At 35.3% G+C, this 23,190-nt stretch overlaps 1 protein-coding gene across 6 annotated transcripts in view; it reads left to right on the forward strand.

Annotated features, from left to right (window-relative positions):
* MAP3K9 (mitogen-activated protein kinase kinase kinase 9) overlaps nucleotides 1–23,190 on the forward strand; it is a 105,052-nt gene that overhangs the window by 64,733 nt on the left and 17,129 nt on the right. For all 6 annotated transcript variants that reach the window (XM_074290135.1, XM_074290138.1, XM_074290134.1 and 3 more), the window contains exons 3-5: nucleotides 16,471–16,651; nucleotides 22,340–22,488; nucleotides 22,653–22,828. In XM_074290135.1, coding sequence (XP_074146236.1) covers nucleotides 16,471–16,651; nucleotides 22,340–22,488; nucleotides 22,653–22,828 — 506 coding nt within the window. The remainder of the gene's footprint in view (nucleotides 1–16,470; nucleotides 16,652–22,339; nucleotides 22,489–22,652; nucleotides 22,829–23,190) is intronic.

The raw sequence follows: 23,190 nt of genomic DNA on the forward strand, positions 1-23,190 counted from the left end.
GGGGCAGAGCAATCATATCCAAATCCCTTTTGCTTACTGACCTGGTGGTTCTGCCCTTAGGATGTTGAGGAGGTTCGGGTGGTTGGCTGGGACTTGTCCTGAATGTGGCCACACTGTTAATAAACATAAGAATGAAAAACAACAACTTTGTTGTGGAATTATAGCCTTAGAGCTTGGAAGAGACCTTCACTACATACACACATGCATGCATTTTGCTTTCTCTTTTTCACTTTAAATGCCAACTCAACTTTTTCACCCACTTTCTCTCATATAACATGGACTATCTTCTGTTAGGTGAGAAGAGAACTCCCATGGGCAGTATGGCTTCTTCTGGGGTGTCACTGAGCTGTGGTAGGAAAAAACCTCCCACAGAGCTGAAATCTTGGGTTGGATACTTACCATCTATGACTGGTCAAGAGTCTTATATAAATATGCATGCATGTATATATGTGTGTATGTATATATCTATATCTATATCTGGCCTCTCTCCTGGGAATGCTACTCTCATATCTCCAATCTCTGCCTGAGGCAACTAGGTAGCACAAGGGAAAGAGCCCTAGATTCAGAGTCAGAAAAATGAGTTCAAATCTTATCTCAGACATTTACCTTTCCCAAGACTAGGAGAAGAGCAGCTACTCTGCCAAGGTGAGCCATCCAAGCAGAGAGTAAACGATTGTAGAGTCCAAGAATTGAGAATGAATAATAAATAAGTTAAATCATAGTATGATAAATCATCAATCAAAGTTAATGTTGCCATTAGGTTCCAGTCTAAAACTCTTAATAGAAGAAGCCTCCAAATAACAATATTGTCTAAGGAGGAATAGCCTCTTTGTTGCCCCTTCTTCCTCCCCCCATTAAGCTTTTCTCTCCCATCTAGAAATTGGATTTAGAATCACTTCAAGTGCTCATCCTACCTTGTTTATGATGCCTTTCACGACCACCCTTTTTGTGGATTGTTTTCAGTTTTGTCTGCCTCTGTGACCCGCCCTACTCCCCAAATTTGGGAATTTCTTGGCAAATATAATGCAAAGGTTTGCCATTTCCTTCTCCAGCTCATTTTCCAGATAAAGAAACTGAGGCAAATAGGGTGAAGTGAATTGTCTAGGGTCAGAGTTAGTACCTGAGGCTAGATTTGAACTCAGGATGTTGGGTCTTCCTGACTCCAGACCTGGCTCTCTGTGTACCATGTTAGCTATTCCTCTTAAGGCTGACTAAAAATGAAGCCTTATCATACTGATAATTCATATTGATATAATAGTCCATAAAAACGCCAGCTACATCTTTTCTAGGAAAACTCTAATTATGATTCCATACTTGTGAAGCTGATTTTTGGAATCAAAGAATAAGAATTCACATTTTCCCTATTGAATTTCATTTGATTAGATCTCACTTTAACTTGTGCTTTTTGGATCATGACAACTCCATTATCCCTCCCAGGTTTGGGTCATTTGTAAATATATAGGACTTGTCATCTTTGCCTTGATAGAAGTCATTGATTAAAATGTTTTATTTTATTTTATTTCATACTTTATTTTCAAAATTAATTTTATAATTATAATATTTTTGCCAGTACATATGCATGGGGTAATTTTTTACAACATTATCCCTTGCACTCACTTCTGTTCTGAATTTTCTCTCCTTCTCTCCACCCCCTCCCCTAGATGGGAGGCAGCCCCATACATACATCCTACATACAACATATGTGTGCAGAACCGAATTTCTTGTTGCACAGGAAGAATTGGATTCAGAAGGTAAAAATAACCTGGGAAGAAAGACAAAAGTGCAAACAGTTTACACTCATTTCCCAGTGTTCCTTCTCTGGGCATAACTGATGGTGTCCATCATTGATCAATTGGAATTGGATTAGCTCTTCTCTATGTTGAAGATATCCACTTCCATCAGAATACGTCCTCATATAGTATTGTTGTTGAAGTGTATAATGCTCTCCTAGTTCTTCTCGTTTCACTCAGCATCAGTTGATGTAAGTCTCTCCAAGCCTCAATTCCTCCTGTTGGTCATTTCTTACAGAACAATAATATTCCATAACCTTCATATACCATAATTTACTCAACCATTCTCCAATTGATGGGCATCCATTCATCTTCCAGTTTCTAGCTACTACAAAAAGAGCTGCCATAAACATTCTTGCACATACAGGTCCTTTTCCCTTCTTTAGTATTTCTTTGCGATATAAGTCCAGTAGTAACACTGCTGGATCAAAGGGTATGCACAGTTTGATAACTTTTTGGGCATAATTCCAGATTGCTCTCCACAATGATTGGATTCTTTCACAATTCCACCAATAATGTGTCAATGTCCCATTTTCCCACAGCCCCTCCAACAAAATGTTTTTTAAAATTTTATTAAAGCTTTTTATTTCCAAAACATATGCATAAATAATTTTCAACATTCACCCATGTTTGCATGTTCCATATTTTTTCTCCCTTCCTTTCATACCAACCCCTCCCCTAGACAGCAAATTATACAATATTGATTAAACGTGCAATTCTTTTATATATATTTCCATAATTATCATACTACACAATAAAAAGCAGATAAAAAAGGAAAAAAAATGAGAAAGAAAACAAAATACAAGCAAATTACAACAAAAACGTTGAAAATACTACATTGTAATCCACACTCAGGCTCTATAGTCCTCTCTCTGGGTGCAGATGGCTCTCTCTATCACAAGACCATTGGACTGAACATTGATTAAAATGTTAAACAGAATGAAGACAAGTACAACTTACTCAGATAACTCCTTTAGAGAGCTGTCAAATTGGCATTGAATTCCTATAAACTTGTCTTTATTAGCCTTTTAACTAGTTGTGAATCCACTTAATTGTATGTTCATCTTATCTAATGCACATCTCCACCTTTTCCACAAGAATACTATAATATACTTTCATAAATGGTTTGCTGAAATCTAGGAAAAATCATATCTATAACCTTCATCTGATCTACTAGTTCAGTAACCTTGTCAAAAAAAAAAAAAAAAAAGAAAAGAAAATAAAGGTAGTCTTGGCATGATCTGGTTTTGATAAAGCCATGCTAACTTTTCTGGATGCTCACTATTGATATTTTAATGATTTGTTCAGTAATTTTCTCAAGAATAGAAGTAAAATCAATAGAATGTCATTTGTAAACTTTTCTCATTTCTTTTTTGAAAATAGGAATATTTACCCTTCTCTATGTGGAAACACTTTAAAATCCATCTATAGTAAAATTGAAAATATTAAGAAATAATAATTCCCTCTTTCCAGTCTTCTGGGAAAAGCTCCTTCGAAACATGGGAGGTAGAGGGCAAAAAGGTTTTTCTAAAGAAACTGAATTAAGAATGATATTAAAGAATAATCCTTTACATCCCCACCTACCTGGAATTGCTTGGTAGCTATTGAAAAAGGATTATGATATCAATGGAAGAGAGGAGCTGTCTTTGTTTAACTCCTGGAGTAGGAGGAGTCATCCTGAAGGAATGGGATTGAATCTGCTAGATTCTGGAATGTCAACCCAGAGTGCATTCTAAGATGTCTTTTCTCATTCCTATAAATATTACTTCATAACTTTTTGGGGCAAAATCTCGTCTGATGACAGGGAGGGGGACTATTTCAGTTTGGACCTTTCTGTCTCCAAGATACATTTATTTGAAGTCTAGTCCCTATCTCATTCTCCATAATCTTTTTTCTTTTTTCTTTTCTTTTCTTTTTTTTTTTTTTTTAATTCTGTATAATGAGGGAGTTGAACTAAAAAAGAAATCTGTGGTCTTTCACATAATTGAGACTAATAGTCAACATACAGGTATCCCTTTCACAATGTGACTTTCCTCATCATGATTTTAATGTAGCACAGGTTGGCATAAGAAATTAAATAGGAATTTGGGGGAAGTTTGTAGAAGCTTTAGACAACATGGAAGACCAGCAGATAACAGAAAAGGTTAGAAACTCAGAAAAGCAAAAGATATATGTAAATATTATATGACATTAACCTTATTAATTAATAAGGTATTGTAAATACAACATAAAAGAAAAAGAAAAAAATTCAGACCTTCTCTGGTACAAAGTGGGGGGGGGGGCGGGCAAAAACTTTTGTGCAGATTTTTTTTTTTTTTTGATCTTCCAGTGGGAGGGGGAGTTAAAGGATATGGTTATTTGGTTGGGCATGAGATGAAGAGGGGTTCTCTTCCAACCCCTGTAAAGCAACAGTCATTCTCCTTGGCAGAGGAAAGAGAATCAAAATAAGAAAGAGCTTTGCCTTCTCATCCTTCCTCCTCCTTCCCCAGTATGCTCTTTATTTCTTTCTCAGACCCTTATTGGATGCCTCCCCCCCTGACAGCTTCTGTAGCTCTACTATGTCATTTCTTGGAGAAGAAATTGCTTCTTTTCTCTTAGAACATTCAACTTTCTCTGATGTAGGAAGTACCTCACATTTTAGCTTTAAGTGTACACTTATCCTTCCATTCTTACTGTAGTAAATCTCTGGGAAATATTCTTCTACTCTTTCCCCTCCTAAGAAGATTGTTAAATTGCTTTTCTTAAACTTAAGATCCCTCTCCTTCATCTCCTACCCCCCACTCCAGTCCTACTTCAATTTTTTAAAAAATAAAAACTTCATTTTCTTTAGGCACTTCTCAAATCCTTTATCTTTTTGTCCTAGGAGGGAGCTTTTTCTGCTCAGATAGAGGTTATCTAGTATTGGCAAGAATATAAACATTGCATATTCGGTTACAATTACTACAAAATTTTCTACATACTGAATGAGGCATTTGGCTTTTTATCTTAGATTTATTGGTATTTTTTTTGTTGTTGTTGTTTTTACATATTTTTTTTTTTTCTGTATTCCCCCTTACCCAGCAAACTGAGTCCCTTGGAAGGACTAAAACAGAAATCAATCAAGAAGCAATTAAGTGTCTACTGTGTGCCAGAAACTGCTAAATCCTGGAGATACAAAAGAGGCAAAAGATAGTTCCTGCCCTCAAGGAGCTTACAATCTAATGGGGAGACAACATGCAAACATAGATATTCTTATACACATATACATACACATATTTAAATATGTGTGCATACAAAGCAGAAGAAACAGGAAATAATTAACAGTTTAATGGCTTTTTGTAAAAGATGATATTTTATTTGGAACTTAAAGCAATTGTTTTGACTTTTGTCTTGCTGTTGAGCTTTGATGATTACTGGAGAGAAGAGAATAAGAATGATAACTTTGCATAGCTTTGCTTCACTTAATTCTAGTTCCCAAACAGGTTTAGGCATTACTTTCAAGATGTCTTTGGTCCTCTTCTGAAAAGAAGAGCAAACAACAAAACAAAGGAAGCCAAGGAAGTCAACAGGCAGATTTGAGAAGGAAGAGCATTCCAGGCTTCAGAGAGAATACCTGGAGCTGAAAGATGGAGTGAAAAAAAAAGACAGTTCAGGAAAACCAATCAATATATCAGCCATATTTGATAGTATATGCAGTATTTCGCATCCCTCTTGAGGAGAAGGAGGTATCTTTTTCTTCTCATTTGTCTTCATCTGCTTTCATCTTCGTCTTCTTCCTCCTCTTCCTCCTTCTTTCTTCTCTTGTTCCGCCACCTCCTCCTCCTTTTTTCTCCTCTTCTTCCTTCTTCATCATCCTCCTCCCTCCTCTCCCTTTTCCTCTTCCTTTTCTTATTTGTCCTTCTCCTCCTCCTCCTCCGCTACCACTTCTTCCCTCTCCTCTTTTTCCTTCTCCTCCTCCTCCTTTTCCTGCTCCTCCTTCTCCTTTTTCTTCCTCTTTCTCCTCTTCCTCTTCTTGCTCCTTCTCTTCTTCACTGTTAGTTTTTTACTTCTTTCCATTAACATTGCTGTAGTGAATTGTATATGTTGTTTTCTTGATTTTTGCGTCCTTTATATCAGTTTATATCTTGGCATGTTCTCTGAATCCTTCATATTTGTTATTTCTTACAATACAGTTATAATCCTATTACATTCTTGTGTCATGATTTGAACTCTGCATTTGAAATCGGAGGACCTGGTTTTAAATGCTATTTTTGATTCCTATGTGACAACCTCCCAGACATCAATGCTGATCATTGTAGTTTGGCTATAGCTTCTAGGCTTTTATTAGATTTATATAATAACAACATTATAAAAACAAGTGAATTTGAAAGACTTAAGAACTGTGATCAGTGCACTGACCAATCATAGTTCTAGAGAGAGAATAATAAAACTATCTATCTCCTGATAGGAAGATGATGACGAATTTAGGGTGTAAAGGTTTAGAATATATATATATATATAAACATGTATGTATATATATGCATGTATATACACATATGTTTTAGACCTCACTGGAATTTGTTTCATTTGATTATGTATATTTGTTACAAGGACTTTCTTCCTTGCTTCCGTCATTTTTCTTCCTTCCCTCCTTCCTTCCCTCCTCCTTCTCTCCTCCTCCTCCCTCCCTCCTTCCTTCCCTCCTCCTTCTCTCCTCCTCCTCCCTCCCTCCTTCCCTCTCTCCTTCATTTCTACCCTTCCTCTTTTTTTAAAATAAAAGATTAGCTTAGGAATGATTTCCCTTTATTAAAATGATGTGACTGGAACTCATATTAGTGTGATGTGTGTATTTATCTGTCTAATCCAAGTAGCCATTGGCAATAATAGAAGGTTGCTGTGAGGCTGAAGTGAGCTAATTTATCAAGAACTCTTTGCAAATCTTAAAATACTATATAAATGTCATCTATTATTAGTAGTATTGTCCTCGTTATTCATTTTTATGCATTTGTTGGTATTTTCTCTAAATCATATTGATTCCTGGCTAATGGTGAATTTATTTATATGATATGATTTGACAAACCTGGTTAGGTTCCTCTGCCCCCAAATATCTTCCTTGCTACATGTTGTAGTGTCTGAAGTCCTTCCATCAATTTATTTGAGTCTTGAAGGTAACTCCTCTCTGAGAATATACCTGAAGGGGCAACAAGTGGTGCTAGATTCTTTTTTTGGAATATTGAAATAATGAGGCAGACGTGGGATTTTTGCTTTCTAATGCTAGAATTTATTTAAGGAAAGCTGCATAATTAAGCAAAGCTACTTGAGAAGGGCTTCAGTACAGCTGGCTGGTGTTGTACATGCAGAGACACATTTGACCAGACCCGTGATAAGAGAACAGCTTGTGTGAGGTGAGGTCTCATCAAGTTTAGGAAGCTGTTGGGTCTTTTCTGTTGGAAGCTTGATCACCCAGATGCTACTGTGGTCATTAACAGGGCCAGCTAGCCACATATTCTGTCTTGTAGGCTGTTCTAAATAGCTTCCTGAAGTGCTTAATTAGAGCAAATTTGTTGGCAGGAATAGGGGGTTATATAATAGGGTCACCTAGCAGATGTCTCCTAGAAAAACCTTCTCCCTCTACATAAGTAATCCTTATTTTGCTTTTGTAAGGATAAATTGATAGATAGCTGAAAGACTCTCCTGGGAGAAGGGGATAGAGGGTAGGCCAAATAACAGGGCCTTGGAGCTCAAAGAATAGTTTGGTCTACTTCAGGTATTTATGCCTACAGCAGGGGCTAGATCATTATTAATTTGATTATGAGATTGCCTCATATATTCCCTCTGCCACCTACATAGTTTTTATTCCTGTTCAGCATCATTAGCATGGAGGCAAATTTTCATCTTTTTAGTCCAACTGGTTGGTTTCCTTTCTCCAAATTTCTCTTCATTTCCAATCTTCCCGCCACTCATCTACTAAAGTGATTTTCCTAAAGTGTAGATTTGATCATGTCGTCCCTTCAAATTAGTAAACTTGAGTGGCTCCCTATTATCTCTAGGATCAAATATAAAGTTCTCCATTTGGTTTTAAAAGTCCCTAACCATCTGACCCCTACTTCCCTTTCTAGTCATTTTATAATTTACTCCTATCCATGTACCCTTCTATGATCCAATTACATTGAACTTGAGACTAAGCCAAAAATAGTCCTTTTCTCTCCAAAATGATTCTGGTGAAAAGCACAATTCTTTGTGCTTTCTAGCTTGCTCTTCTGGTTCCTAATAATCACAGATAATCATCTTCTGATGACTTTTCCCTGGTTTTCCCCTCATGCCTGTTTTGTTTAGTCTCCCTTTTCACCTCCATCTTCTAGGTTCCTGGGTTTCCTTTAAGATTCAGCTCAAATCTTCCTTTCCACAAGAGACCTTTTTCAGTTCTCCCCACTCCCCAATGTTAGTACTTTCCATTTGAGATTACCTACTATTTAATCTTACTTTACACACAGTTGTTTGCATATTTGTCTGCCCCTTTGGAATGTGAACTTCTTGAAGGCAGGGATTGTTTATTTTGGCCTCTCTTTGTATCCTGCCTCTTAGCACTGTGCCTGGCATTTAATAATTGCTTGTTGACTGACAGACTTTGGGGTTCGAAGAATTTATTGTACGCAGGGTTCCAAGGGACTGACACTGGTTAGTGCATGTTTGTTTGTTTTTATAATAATTGCTTTTTATTTTCTAAATACATGCAAAAGTAGTTTTCAACATTCGTCCTTGCAAAATCTTTGCAAAATCTTCTGAAGTCATTGCATTATTTGAGTTTTCAAATAATTTCTTTTTCCATTGTTGTAGTCATTGAATAAGGTGTTCTGATCTTGTTAAATCCTTCATAACAGACTTAGTGGACTTAGTGGAAACAAATCAAGATATATGGTTCCTAATTTTATTCTCTCCCTTCTCCACCACCTCCCCTAGATGTTTAGTAATCCAATATATGTTAAACATGTACAATTCTATAAATACTTCTACATGTATCATGCTGCACAAGAAAAATCATATCATAAAAGGAAAAAAATGAGGAAAAAACCATTAAAGGCAAGCAAACAACAACAAAAAGAGTGAAAAACTATATTGTGATCCTCATTCAGTACCAACAGTATTGGTTGTTCAAGGAAAGATTTGTGTGACAGATTTTCTCCCCATTTCCTCCTTTTAAAATTGAGGTTCTTGCCATCCATGCTTAGAGCTAGTTTTCTTTTTTTTGAGAGCTAGCTGCCTAGCAAGGAAAAATTTCTTGAAAACTGGTTGTTTATTTGTTTTCCTAAAAATGTCGAAATAAGCATTTTTATCTAATAGGTAGTAATGAAGCAGTGCCTCTCATGCAGAGTTTTTCAACTCTTCCAAGCTTATGGCATGTAGCACTCAGTTTCCATTAGTGCTCCAGGGTGTTTTTGTCTTGGAGAAAGCTCCTCTCAGAGGAATGTACTTTTCACTGGAACCCTTTTGATAGGTAATAGAGTGGTCTTGGCTCAATTCCAAGTACAGTTCTGAGTACTCCCTTGATGTTGCTTTTCTATGAGTATAGTTAGAGTAAAAAATGAGGAAGAAAGAAGATGATAGAATCAATTAGCCCTGGAAGGAATCTTAGAGAACTTTTAGTTCAGTTACTGCATTTTAAAGTTTTACATTTTAACTTTAAAACATTTTTATTGATACCTTTAAATTTTTTTAAAAATTACAAACTTAGAAATTAACAAATAAGAACATTTTAATAAAAAGATTTGAAAATAGCATTATATATGAAACTGTAAGCTTCTCTTATATAATTTTTAAAAAATATGTTCAATTTAACCCATTAACACAGTTGTTTTGCTTGTTTGACCTCCTTTCTGATTTCCCTGCTGCTCTCTGTGTTTTAAAAAAATGTTTTCTTGATACTCTTTTATTTCTTTTGTGTCATCACTTTTACTACCAGCAACTTTGCCTCATCCTTCATAACAATCAGTAGACTTAGTGAAAACAAATCAAGGTATGTTGCTCTTGTTTTACCAGGAGATAGGGATCACGGTTCATCATCAGTCTTCTGAAGTCATTGCATTATTTGAGTTCTCAAGTCTTTCCACGTTATTTTCTTCCTTTGTTTTAGTCATTATATAATATATTATTGTTCTTCTGGTCTTGCTGAATTTACTTTGCATCAGTTTATATAATTCTTTGCAAGTTTCTTTGAATCTATCATATTTGTCAATTCTTATGGTACAATAATATTTTATTACATTCGTCATTCCCTACTGATATGAATATTGATATGAATCTCCTTTCTAGTTCTTCCTAGTTCTTTGTTAAAACAAAAGCATTGCTATGAATATTTGGATATATGTGAGGCACAAGGTCATAGATATTTCTCTGGTTTTGATCAGTTGGTATATAATGATATTACTAGATCAAGAGGTACACAAAGTTCAGTGATTAGGCAGGAAGAGAATTTAGTTTCAAATTGCTTTAAAATGGTTGCTATGTATCACTAACCCATAGTATGTTTGTGTTTCCAAAGCTTGTGCAGAAATTGCCTTTTTTTTCTTCTTCTTTGAGCATTTTCATTGACTGTCTTCTCCCTGGAATCCTCTCCTACCTTTTCTGTCTCTCTAGTTTTCTCTGACATCCTTCCCTGGTAATAGTCTTTAATATTCCATGTTCTATAACAAATGTTTCTTAATCCCTCCTTAATGCCAGTCCCTTCCTCTGTTGATTATCTTCATTGAATCCTACATATATCTTGTTTGAATATAGTTATTTGCATTTTGTCTCCTATGTTAGACTTTGGCTACTTGAGAGTAGGGACTAGTTTTTTGCCTCTCTTCCCCTTTTTTGTATCTCCTTTTTGTATTTTGTGTATTAGCACAATGCCTAATATGTGGTGGGCATTTAATAATTGTATTGATTGACCTTCTAATAGGAATGTAGCACCTCAGAGTTGTTTTTATTTGAATTTTTATTATTAGTGATTTAGAGCATTTTTTTTGTTTAAATTTTATTTATTTATAAAATTTTTTTGGACATTATATATGTATGAGTAATTTTTTTTATAACATTATCACTTGTTTTCATTTTTCCAAATTATCCTCTCCCTCCCTCCACCCCCTCCCCCTGATGACAGGCAATCCTGTAAATTTTACATGTGTTACAGTATAACCTAGATACAATATATGTGTGTAAATACCATTTTCTTGTTGCACATTAAATATTAGATTCCGAAGGTATATAAGTAACCTGGGCAGATAGACAGTAGTGCTAACAATTTACATTCACTTCCCAGTGTTCCTTCTCTGGGTGTAGTTGTCTCTGTCCATTATTGGTCAACTGGAAGTGAGTTGGATCTTCTCCATGTTGAAGATTTCCACTTCCATCAGAATACATCCTCATACAGTATTGTTGTTGAAGTGTACAGCGATCTTCTGGTTCTGCTCATTTCACTCAGCATCAGTTGATGTAAGTCTCTCCAGGCCTCTCTGTATTCCTCCTGCTGGTCATTTCTTACAGAGCAATAATATTCCATAACCTTCATATACCACAATTTACCCAACCATTCTCCAATTGATGGACATCCATTCAACTTCCAGTTTCTAGCTACAACAAAAAGGGCTGCCACAAACATTTTGGCACATACAGGTCCCTTTCCGCTCTTTAGTATTTCTTTGGGATATAAGCCCAATAGCAGCAATGCTGGATCAAAGGGTATGCACAGTTTGCACAGTTTTGGGCGTAGTTCCAAATTGCCCTTCAGAATGGCTGGATTCTTTCACAACTCCACCAACAATGCACCAGTGTCCCAGTTTTCCCACATCCCCTTCAACATTCATCATTATTTGTTCCTATCATCTTAGCCAATCTGACAGGTGTGTAGTGGTATCTCAGAGTTGTCTTAATTTGCATTTCTCTGATCAGTAGTGATTTGGAACACTCTTTCATATGAGTGGATATAGTTTCAATTTCATCATCTGAGAATTGTCTGTTCATATCCTTTGACCATTTATCAATTGGAGAATGGTTTGATTTCTTATAAATTAGGGTCAGTTCTCTATATATTTTGGAAATAAGACCTTTATCAGAACCTTTAACTGTAAAAATATTTTCCCAATTTGTTACTTCCCTTCTAATCTTATTTGCATTAGTATTGTTTGTGCAGAAACTTTTTAGTTTGATGTAATCAAAATCTTCTATTTTGTGATCCATAATGATCTCTAGTTCTCCTCTGGTCATAAATTCCTTCCTCCACAGGTCTGAGAGGTAGACTATTTTCTGTTTCTCTAATCTATTTATGATCTCATTCTTTATGCCTAAATCATTGACCCATTTTGACCTTATCTTGGTAGATGGTGTTGTGTGGATCCATATCTAATTTCTGCCATACTAATTTCCAGTTTTCCCAACAGTTTTTTCCAAATAATGAATTTTTATCCCTAATGTTGGTATCTTTGGGTTTGTCAAAGACTAGATTGCTATAGATGTACCCTTTTTTGTCCTTTGTATCTAATCTGTTCCACTGATCGACTGGTCTATTTCTTAGCCAATACCAAATGGTTTTGGTGACTGCTGCTATATAATATAGCTTTAGATCAGGTATACTTAGACCACCTTCATCTGACTTTTTTTTTATTAGTTCCCTTGCAATTCTCGACCTTTTATTCTTCCATATGAATTTTGTTGTTATTTTTTCTAGGTCATTAAAGTAGTTTCTTGGGAGTCTAATTGGTATAGCACTAAATAAATAGATTAGTTTGGGGAGTATTGTCATCTTTATTATATTCGCTCGGCCTATCCAAGAGCACTGAATGTCTTTCCAATTATTTAAATCTGACTTTATTTTTGTGGCAAACGTTTTGTAATTTTTCTCATATAATTCCTGACTATTCTTTGGTAGATGGATTCCCAAATATTTTATACCCTCAACATTTGTTTGAAATGGAATTTCTCTTTGTATCTCTTGCTGTTGCATTTTGTTGGTGATATATAAAAATGCTGAGGATTTATGTGGATTTATTTTGTATCCTGCAACTTTGCTAAAATTCTGAATTATTTCTGATAGCTTTTTAGCAGAGTCTTTGGGGTTCTCTAAGTATACCATCATGTCATCTGCAAAGAGTGATAGTTTGATTTCCTCATTTCCTACTCTAATTTCTTGAATCTCTTTCTCACCTCTTATTGCCGAGGCTAGCATTTCTAGTACTATATTGAATAGTAATGGTGATAGTGGGCAACCTTGTTTCACTCCTGATCTTACTGGAAAAGGTTCCAGTTTATATCCATTACATATTATGCTTACTGACGGTCGTAAATACATGTGATTTAGAGCATTTTTAAATAGCTGTTGATAATTTCTTTTTCTTTTTTTTTTTTTTTGAGAAAAACCTTATTGAATCCATTGCCCAAATGGATCTTGTTTTAATATTTGTTATCAATTCCCTATATCTTGGATATCAGAATTCTATCAGATAACATTTGCTGCTAAGATTTTCCCCCAATTAACTGTTTTCTTTCTAAATCTAACTTTTCAATTTTATGTAAACAAAAATCTTTTATGAAAATGTCTAGCCCTAATGAATTCTTCTGTATCCACAGTTGTAAAAATTGCCTTCCTCTCTGATCCTGCTCTATTTTTAAAAATGTTGACATTTTCATTTAAGTCATGAGTCTATTTGGAGCCAATTGTAGTATGTGGTGTGAGAGGTTGGTTTAACTTCTTCCAGGCTGCTTTTCAGTTTTTCTGTCAGTTTTTTTTTTGTTGTTGTTGTTTTGTTTTTTTTTGGTTGTTGTTGTTGTTGTTGTTAAAAACCTGCCCTTACCCCAGTTGTTAATGTCCTTGAGTTATCAAGTTTAATTGTTTCTGGATTTTATTTACCTAAACTGCTCCACTGATAAATTTTTTTTTTTTTTTTGGTAAAACCAGTACTAAATAGTTTTAATGATTGCTGATGTATCTAGTTAGAAGTCTAGTCTGCTAAGCCCCTTTCAATAGTACTTTTTTTCTCCATTATTTCACTTTAAATTTTTGACTTTTCATTCCCTAGATCAATTTTCAAGTTCAATAAAATAATCCTTTGGTAATCTGATTTGTATGACACAACTAATTTAACTAGTATTGCCACTTTTATTACATCAGCATGGCTCAATAATGATTAATTCATAGCTTGCTAACATCTTATCTTCCTTTATTTCTGTAGAATGTTTTGTACTTATATTTATCTAAGTCCTGAGTGTGTCATGATAGATGGATGTCCAAATTTTCATATATTCTATTGTTATTTTTAATATAATTTCCATCTTTTCTTGCTAGTTTTTTTTTATAGTATACAAAAAAGCCGATCATTTTCATGAGTTTCTTTCTTCTCTCTCTACTATTCTGAAATTATTTATCATTTCATTTTTCAGTTGAATCTCTAGGATTGTCTAAATAAATCATCAGATCATTTGCCAAAAACCAGTATTTTTCATGTCTTTTCAATTACTGGCAGATATCTTTTATTTTTTATAGCCTTTCCTTCTGAATATTTTCCCATCCATTTCTCAACTTTCCAACCCTGATAAAAATGACTAATAATTCTTAAAAAAGAGTTCAGTAAAACCAGTTAACTTCAGTTGGCCAATTAACTAACATGGCCACATGTAACATGTGCAATGTTACATATATATATAGTCTTCCAACTCTGAAAGGAAGGGATCATTCATCTCATTTGACACATGAGGAAGCTAAGGCCCAGAGAGAGAAATGATTAGTTCAACATTCCATAGTAAGTTGTAAGGCAAGACTTAAATTCAGGCTTTTTGGTTCTTAAGTTTGGCATTTTTTTTCCTACAACAACATTCTTCTTTATGTCACATCTCTAAGTTCTATTTTATAGAAGTTGACAAAATAATGAGTTTCTCATTTATAAAATGATAATACAGTACTCATAGGATAACAGTGAGGAAAATATTTTGTAAGTCTTAAAACATGATAAAATGCAAGCTGGTACTGTTTAATAAATAGCCTTGAGGAATTAGCCAAGGATTAGCCTTTGGGAAACCTAGAAGCAATAGGTACAAACACTGCAGGATACCATCCTGGAAGATACACTTATCCCTCTTCATGGATTTTGAGTTGGGAAGAATTTCAGAAGGTCATATAGTCCAACTGCTTTATTTTAAAGATGAAGAAATTGAGGCCTCAAGTGGTTAAGTAAATTGCCAGAGATATAAGTCATAAGTCGCATAGTCAATTTTTAAGTTGGGTTTTTCATTCCTGCAATGTGCTCATGCCTTGTTGTTGCTGGATCCAGCAAAAGTTTCTCAGCAGCTTATTGAGGTAGCTAATGGAGAGAATGCTGAATCTGGAATCAGGAAGACTTGAGTTCTAATGTGGTCTCAGACTCTACCTGTGTGATATTAGACAAATATTCCACCTCTGTTTACTCTGTGTCTTTATCTGTAAAAGGGGGATAATAGTACTGCCTCTCTCCCAGAGTTATTGTGAAGTTTGTTTCTCTCCTCCCCCTCCTCCCTCTCCTCCTTCTCCTCTCTTCTTTCTCCTTTCTTTTCCTTTCTTCTTCTTTTTTTTCTTCCTTCTTCTTTTCTTCTTTTTTTCTTCCTTTTTCCTTCTCTTCCTCTTCCTCTTCTCCTTTCTTCTTCTTCATCATCATGATCATCTTTGTTTTTATTAATGTTATATTCTCAGTGTATAGGAAAATAGAAATGAGTATGAGCTAGGCTAGTACAATAGAAGAGGCTTGGGAATGGGAGTAGGAAACGATAGTTTCAAAATATGGCTCTCTTCTTTATTGCTATGTGTCCTTATGAAGGTCACAACCCCTCTGGGACTTTTTCTTCATCTGTAAAATGAGGGAGATGTAAATAATTTCTAAAGTTGTTTCTACTTCTAGAGCCATGAAACTAAAATAGCAAAAACATCCAGGGGAAAGCTTTTCTTAAGAAAAGAAAGGTATATAAAGAATATAAATATTATATGTGATATAAATAAAAAATATAAAGAAGTCATAATACCTTTTCCTTCATCTTTTCAATCTTTCCTAGATAATTTGAGACACATGGGAATAAAATCAGGGACATAATTTCTAAATATGAATTTAATGTTGCCTTCCCAAAACAAGTATCAGATAGATCTGTTCCTGTACATCTAATTTATAACAAATTGACTAAATTATTTTAGCCTGTGAGCTGTTGGTCTTCATTCATGTGTCTGGGATCCATGGATCTCAGAAGGCAGTTTTGTATCTAGTTTTTTTTTTTTTTGGATGAAATAATTCATGTTAGATGCATAATGAGGTTTTGAATGGCTTAACAGATGGAAAGAAAAAAGGTTTGAGGTAGGCTGTAACATCTGAGACATTTAGGGAAGCAGCGTGGTATAAATCATGGTACATATGTCCTCGGGGTGGTGTGAGCTTATTGAGGAGATATAGGAATATTTAGGAGATAACTATATTTTCCTGATTGAAAACTTTTGATAAGATGAAAGAAAAAAAATAAGGCTTGGAAACAGAAGAACTTGAGTATCAGCTTCTCTATATACTAACCTTGGATTTTGTGCAAAACATTTCACGTAATTATGGGTTAATAAGGGGGATAATGCTTGCATTACCTCCCTTACAGAACTAGTATGTTTTTTTAAATGTGAGTTCATGGGAGTGTTTGGGTTCAGTCCATTGATTCTTTTTTTCTCTTTATCTCTTTCTTTATCTAGTATTAATCCTCCAGAAGGTTGAAAATGGAGACTTGAGCAACAAGATTCTGAAGATCACAGATTTTGGCCTGGCCCGGGAATGGCACAAAACTACCAAAATGAGTGCAGCTGGAACTTATGCTTGGATGGCCCCTGAAGTCATCCGCTCCTCCATGTTCTCTAAGGGCAGTGATGTATGGAGGTAGGAGCCACTGTGTCTTCAAATTCATTTCAGTTGCCCAGACTCTTCCAAAATCTGGGTATTATTTAAGAGCATAAGACTCCCAGATTGGAAGAGAACCCAAACATAGGTAGATGCTTTTCAAAATTTATGCAAAGCTAATTTCCAGTAGTTAAGGAGTGGGATTTCTAAGGACTGCTCTACCCTATGACATATTAGGGTCCAAAGAAGATACATGGTTGTCTTCTAGGAAGAGATGCTAAGTAATTATATATAGTCTAGCACTTATTCTAAAGCAGGGGTTCCTAACCTTTTTTATAGGTTTCATGAACCCCTTTGGAAATCTGGTGAAGCTTATGTATTATGTATTATTTCTCAAAATAATGCTTTCAAATGCTTAAAATTAAATACATAGAATTAGAAGGAAACAAAATTATATTGAAATAGAATTATCAAAAGAAATTAAAAACAAGTTCACAGACCTGAGGTTAAAAACTCTTGTTCTAAATCTAAAGGACCAAGACAAAAGTCGACCCTACCCAGAGTATATGATTATTACTGTTTAGGTACACTCAATACATTCCAATAGGTCTATTTTTTTAAGCAACTATCTGCCTTTCCTATGTTTTTAGATATGGGAAAGATAGAAATTAGATTTTTTAGTGTGGTATAGTAGAAAGAATTGTAGTTACAGGACATTGGTTCAAAACCCAGATTTGCTACTTATTACCCATGGAACTTTAAGCAAGTCAATTCTAGTCCTCAGATTTTCTAATTTGTAAGATTAAAAGAGTTGAACTAGATGATCTAACAATAAGTCATTAGCAAATTTGTATAAAGGAAAATATAATCTTAGCTTTCTACATTTCAGAAACATAGGTAAATGTTTGGTAAATTTCTGTATGTCTAATTCTGCTTTTCCATTGATATTACAGAATAAGGTAGCTAATGTAAACTAATCCATTCTTCTCCCCCACAGAGTCTCAATAGCTTTTGAGTCATGGGTCATAGGCAATTATGATGTATTAGGAAGATTAGGAGACCTCAGTTGAAATCCTCACCCTGTTTGTTATTCATTATAGCTGTGTGATCATTCTGAATCTCACTTTCCACATATGTAAAATGGAGATAATTGGGTCAAACGATTGTAGCTCTAAAGTAAAAAGGAAATCTGGAAACTGCCTAGTCCAGTCTCCTTATTTTATAGATGAGGAAACCTAGATCCAGGAGTTTAAATGACTTGTTCAATGTTATACGTAGCATCATCAGAACCACTATCAGAAGCCCATATTTCTGACCCCAGAGCTAGAACTTTATCTGTTGTTCCACCATGAACTCTTCCCACCAGAAAGCCACTTCCCCTTAAACTTAATCTTTCTCATTGTAAAACAAGAGGGTTGGATTAGATGATCTGACTTGTTTTTCAGCTCTTAACTCCTACTCTTTTTGATTTCTCCCTTTGGTATGTACTTGAGGTTGTAGATGTGGTCTATCCAAATGGAGTCTGATGCTAAGGAAATGCTTTCTGGTACAATTTGACTGGTGTTAGACAGTCCTGACAATATTGTCTACTACTCCTCGCCTCCTCTTTTCTTCCCTCTCCTTCTGCTAATGGAAGATTTTTAAGGGATTATGTTTTATTGAGGAGGATGGAGCCAAAATGGTGCAGTGGGTACCATAATCCAGTTGAATTCTGTAAATGTTTCTTTCTATCCAACTTTGAAACAACATCTCAAAAGAAATTTTAGAATGGAAGAGCCAATAAAAGGTCAGGATGAGACATTTTTCAGCCTGAGAAAATTTAAAAGATACTCAGGAAAGGTGTGTGAGGTATACGTTCACATCTTCTGCATAGAACTGCTTATGGGAAAGCAATAACTAAAGAAGGAGAGAGGTGATTAAAGCCTAGATGGTAGGTTAGAGGCAACTATCCAGGCAGACTCTCCTAACATTCCCCTCCAAACACCTCTTAAATAATATCTCAAATTGAATTCTGGCTTGGAACTTAAAACTATAACAGTAACAAACAGCAGCTTTGGGAATTTTCAGCTCAGATATAGTAATAGGGTTGGACAACTGATCAGAAAAAAATTACAAAGGATCCTTTGTTAGCATTGGCTGCAGCTGGTGCTCATTGGCACCTCTACTACCCATATCAAGCCCCGAGACATTTTCAGGGTAGGAAAAAAGCCCTTATGACTGGTTGGTTATAAGGGAATGTGGGCCCTGGTCACAGTTCTAAGGCAGAGAAGGACACTAGCATTTGGGGTTATAGGAGAGCAAAGGATCTGGTCACAGTTTCAGGGCTGGAGGAAAATAAGGACCGTTTATGGGTAAAGACTAGAGAGTAGTTATCATACCCCCTTGGAAGGACTGAAAACTTCCAAATTTCTAGAACTAATTCTGGAAAACAGTAACACAAATAAGCCTGAAGCTTGGGACAGTGCTTCACCATCCCAAGAGTCCAAATTTAACATAAAGTTCAAAATCAAGAAATAGGCCGGAAAAATGAACAAAAAAGAAAAAGAGAACTTACCAATGAAAACTAGAGCAAGAAAGGCAAGACAAACTTTAAAGAGGACAACAACATAAAAATGGCTAAAATCAAAACCACACATACAAAAATGCTAACTGGATCCAAGTCCAATAAGAATTCCTGGAAAAGTTAAAATGAGAGATGAGTGGTAGAGGGAAAATTGGTAAAAGAAATGAGAGTAATACAAAAAATTATAAAAAGAAAATTAACAATTTGGTAAAAGAGACAAAAAATCCAGAAGACAATATCTCAAAAAATAGAATTTACTTGAGAATAAAAAAGACACAAAGATTTACTGAAGAAAAGAACTTCATTAAAAGCAAAATAGGGGTTTTTCAAGGGCTTATGTTGAAGAATTGTCCATGCGTATGTTTTGAAAAATAAAAAGCTTTAATAAAAAAGAAAAAAAAAAGCAAAATAGGCCAAATGGAAAAAAGTACAAACATTCACTGAAGAATAGAACTTAAAAACTTAAGAACTTAACAAAGCAGAATTGGCCAAATGTAAAAAGAGGTATTAAAAAACTCATTGAAGAAATTTATTCCTTAAAAATTAGAATTGGGCAAATGAAAGCTGATTACTCTATGAGAAATCAAAAAAGACTAAAACAAAGAATCAAAAAATAGAAGATAATACAAAATATTTCATCAGGAAAACAACTAACCTGAAGAATGGATTGAGGAGAGATAATTTAAGAATTTTTAGGCTACCAGAAGCTGTGATTAAAAAAAACCAAAAAAACCTTTAGATATCTTACTTCAAGAAATTATAAATTAAAATTGCCCTGATAACTTAGATGCAGAAGGTAAAATAAAAATTCGAAAATTCCACTGATCGCCTCCTGAAAGAGATCCCAAAATGAAAACTCCCAGGAATATTATACCCAACTTCTAGAGCATCCAGGTCAAGGAGAAAATATTGCAAACATTCAGAAAGAAACAATTCACTTATCATTGAACCACAGTTAAGATCACATAAGACTTAGCAGTTTCTACTTTAAAGGAGTAGAGAACTGGAATTTGATATTCCAGAAGGCAAGGAGCTAGGATTACAACCAAGAATAAGTTATCCAGCAAAACTGAGTAATAATCATTGAGAGGAAAAAATGAATATTTAATGAAATGGAGGACTTTTAAGCATTTCTGATGAATAGACCAGAACTGAATAGAAAATTTGACATTCAAATAAGAAGACCCAAGAAAAATCTAAAAAGATAGCTGCAGTTTCCCATGGTAAGTGTCTGAGGCAAGATGCCAACTCAAGTTGGCAAACCTCCTTGTGCCTCAGTTTATTCATCTGTAAAATGGGGGAGTTGGACTTGATAGCCTTAAAGTTCTTCTAGCTTTAAATGTATGATCCTATGAACTTATAAGAGAATAATAGGTCAATCGCACCTATCCTTGAATGTTGAGTCTTTCTCAGGTATTTTTTGATTGACTCATTGCTCCTTGTGGTTTTTGTCTTGAGAAATTTCCTGATTGGCAGTCACTTTAACCCTAAATTTAGAACTAATAATTTTGGATGTCCCCTGTGCCACTTAGTCAAGGAGACTCTTTCATACCGGCTTCATTAATAACTTATTAGAAGATGGGGTAGTGTGTCTTACTACCTGTATTTAGGACTGTTTCTGGGAGCCCACTGTAGCAAATAGGAGAAGACACAATAATTTAAAATTTTCCCTGAGGCCTTTCATGTGACCTCTGTTCTTGCATCCAGGTCAATTTATTAAGCACTGATGGGAAGGATTAGTAAAAAGTTTTCAAGGAGCCATTGCTTAGCATTGCTGGGAATTTGTGGATCAAGCTAAGTATATCGAGACCTTTTCTGATGATTCCTTGATTTCCAGTTCAAGCCTGAACCAGGGTGATGACAGGTTTGGGATCAAAGCCGCTTTTTTCTACTTTTTCATGGTTTGCTCAGTCATAGTTGTGGAGACAATGACTCATCTGTGACGTTCTGTCTTCCTTCCTTTAAGAGATGCGAGAAGAAAAATTCAAGTACAGATTTAGTATGGCCTGAGTCACAGCAACAGCTTGTCTCTAATAGCTCCCGGGCTCTAGACAGTGAGATTTGCCTGTTATGTTTAATTGGGTAAAGAGACCACTATTATTAAAAGACTAGCCTAGCAATGATCTCTTTTATATCGATGACTACATGTGGGAAGTTATTCAACTTGTGGGCATTTGATTAAAAACTTTATCAAAACTTGCTTATTTGGGTCCAATCACTAGATTACATCCAAGAGCATGACTCCTTTTTAAAACCTCAAAATATTATTAAATATAGCATTACAAAAAGAAACAGGTATTAGCAACCACATCAAAAGTTTTTCAGGACTATTTTACAGATTCAAAATATTAGAACTGGAAGAAATCCTAGGCATATATATAGACCAGAACTTATCCTTTTTGGTGTTGTGTATCTCTTCGGTGTAGGTGAGATTAATATTTTTTAATGCACCAAATATATCACACAGGATTACAAAGGAAGCCAAATACACTTGTCAACATATTTTTAAAAATCAACTATTTGGATACTAGGTTAAAAATACCCAATCTAGTCCAACCTTCTCATTTTACTAATGAGAAAATTTAATCTCAGAGAGGAATGACTTTTCCAAGTTCACTCAGCTAGCATGTGACAGCATTAGGAATAGTATTTATATTCACATTGTGTTTGAGGGCTTAAAAAGTACTTTCTTCATAATATCTTTGTGAAGTAAGAAGTGGATATATTACTACTTCCTCCTCTCATTTTACAGATGATGAAAATCAAACTCAGAAGAGGCTAAGTGATTTGCCCAGGATGAGATTGCTAAGAAGTTAGTCAATCAGCAAGCATTGAATAAAAGCCTTTTGAAATGTGTCCAACTTTGTGCTAAGTGCTAAGAATACCATTAAAGGCTAAAAGAATGGTCTCCTGTCCTCAAAGAGCTTATATTTTAAGGGGAAATAATCCTGAAACTAGAATTCAGGTCTCTTGACTCCAAGTCCAGTGTTCTTTCCATTGTACCACATTGCCATAAGTACTGTTCAAGAGCACTATGATGAAAATCATAATGTCATGATACGTTATCCATGGGTTCCCCATGCTGTGTTGGCAAGGCCATACAAACTATGATAATTGAGTATAATATGTGATTTCCTCTAGTCTTTGTCTTTGTCTCTCCTTAGCTATGGTGTGCTGCTCTGGGAACTGCTGACGGGTGAAGTGCCCTTCCGAGGAATAGATGGCTTAGCAGTTGCTTATGGAGTTGCCATGAATAAGCTTGCCCTTCCCATTCCTTCCACATGTCCAGAACCTTTTACCAAACTCATGGAAGGTAAGTGGCTGGAGGAGAGTAGAGGGGATTGTGATATTGCTAAATTTTCTTATCAGTTATCATGAAAGGAAATTAAGTATTAGTCATCCCTGATAGAAATACTGTGGATGATGGGAATTTATCTCTTTTCATCCTTTTTGTTTATCTGTATTTACTCTGGTTAGACTGCTGGAATCCTGACCCCCATTCACGACCATCTTTTATGAATATCCTGGACCAACTCACTACTATTGAAGAATCTGGCTTTTTTGAAATGCCCAAGGATTCCTTCCACTGTCTTCAGGATGACTGGAAACATGAGATTCAAGAGATGTTTGACCAACTCAGGGCCAAAGAAAAGGTAAAGAATGAACACATCCATCCATCCGTGGGCCATCGCAGCTGGCCCTGAACCTGGCTGGATGTCACTGGCTCTAATAAGCATATCTCCTTATTCATTACAATATCCTGAGTTGAAATCTGGCATCAGACATTTACTAGCTATGTTAGTTAACTCTGTGTGCCTCGGTTTCCTTATCTGTAAAATGAGCTGGAGAAAGAAATGACAAACTACTCTAGTGTCAAGAAATCCCAAATAAGCCACAAAGAGTAGGATGTGACTAAAAAAATGACAGAATTAGCAACAGCATAGTAAAATAGAATGAGCATTGGAGTTTTAGTAGGTTCAGAATGATCTGAGTTGAAATCATGCTTCTAATAATA

This window comes from Sminthopsis crassicaudata, chromosome 2 (genome assembly GCF_048593235.1).
Source record: "Sminthopsis crassicaudata isolate SCR6 chromosome 2, ASM4859323v1, whole genome shotgun sequence".
NCBI lineage: Eukaryota > Metazoa > Chordata > Mammalia > Dasyuromorphia > Dasyuridae > Sminthopsis > Sminthopsis crassicaudata.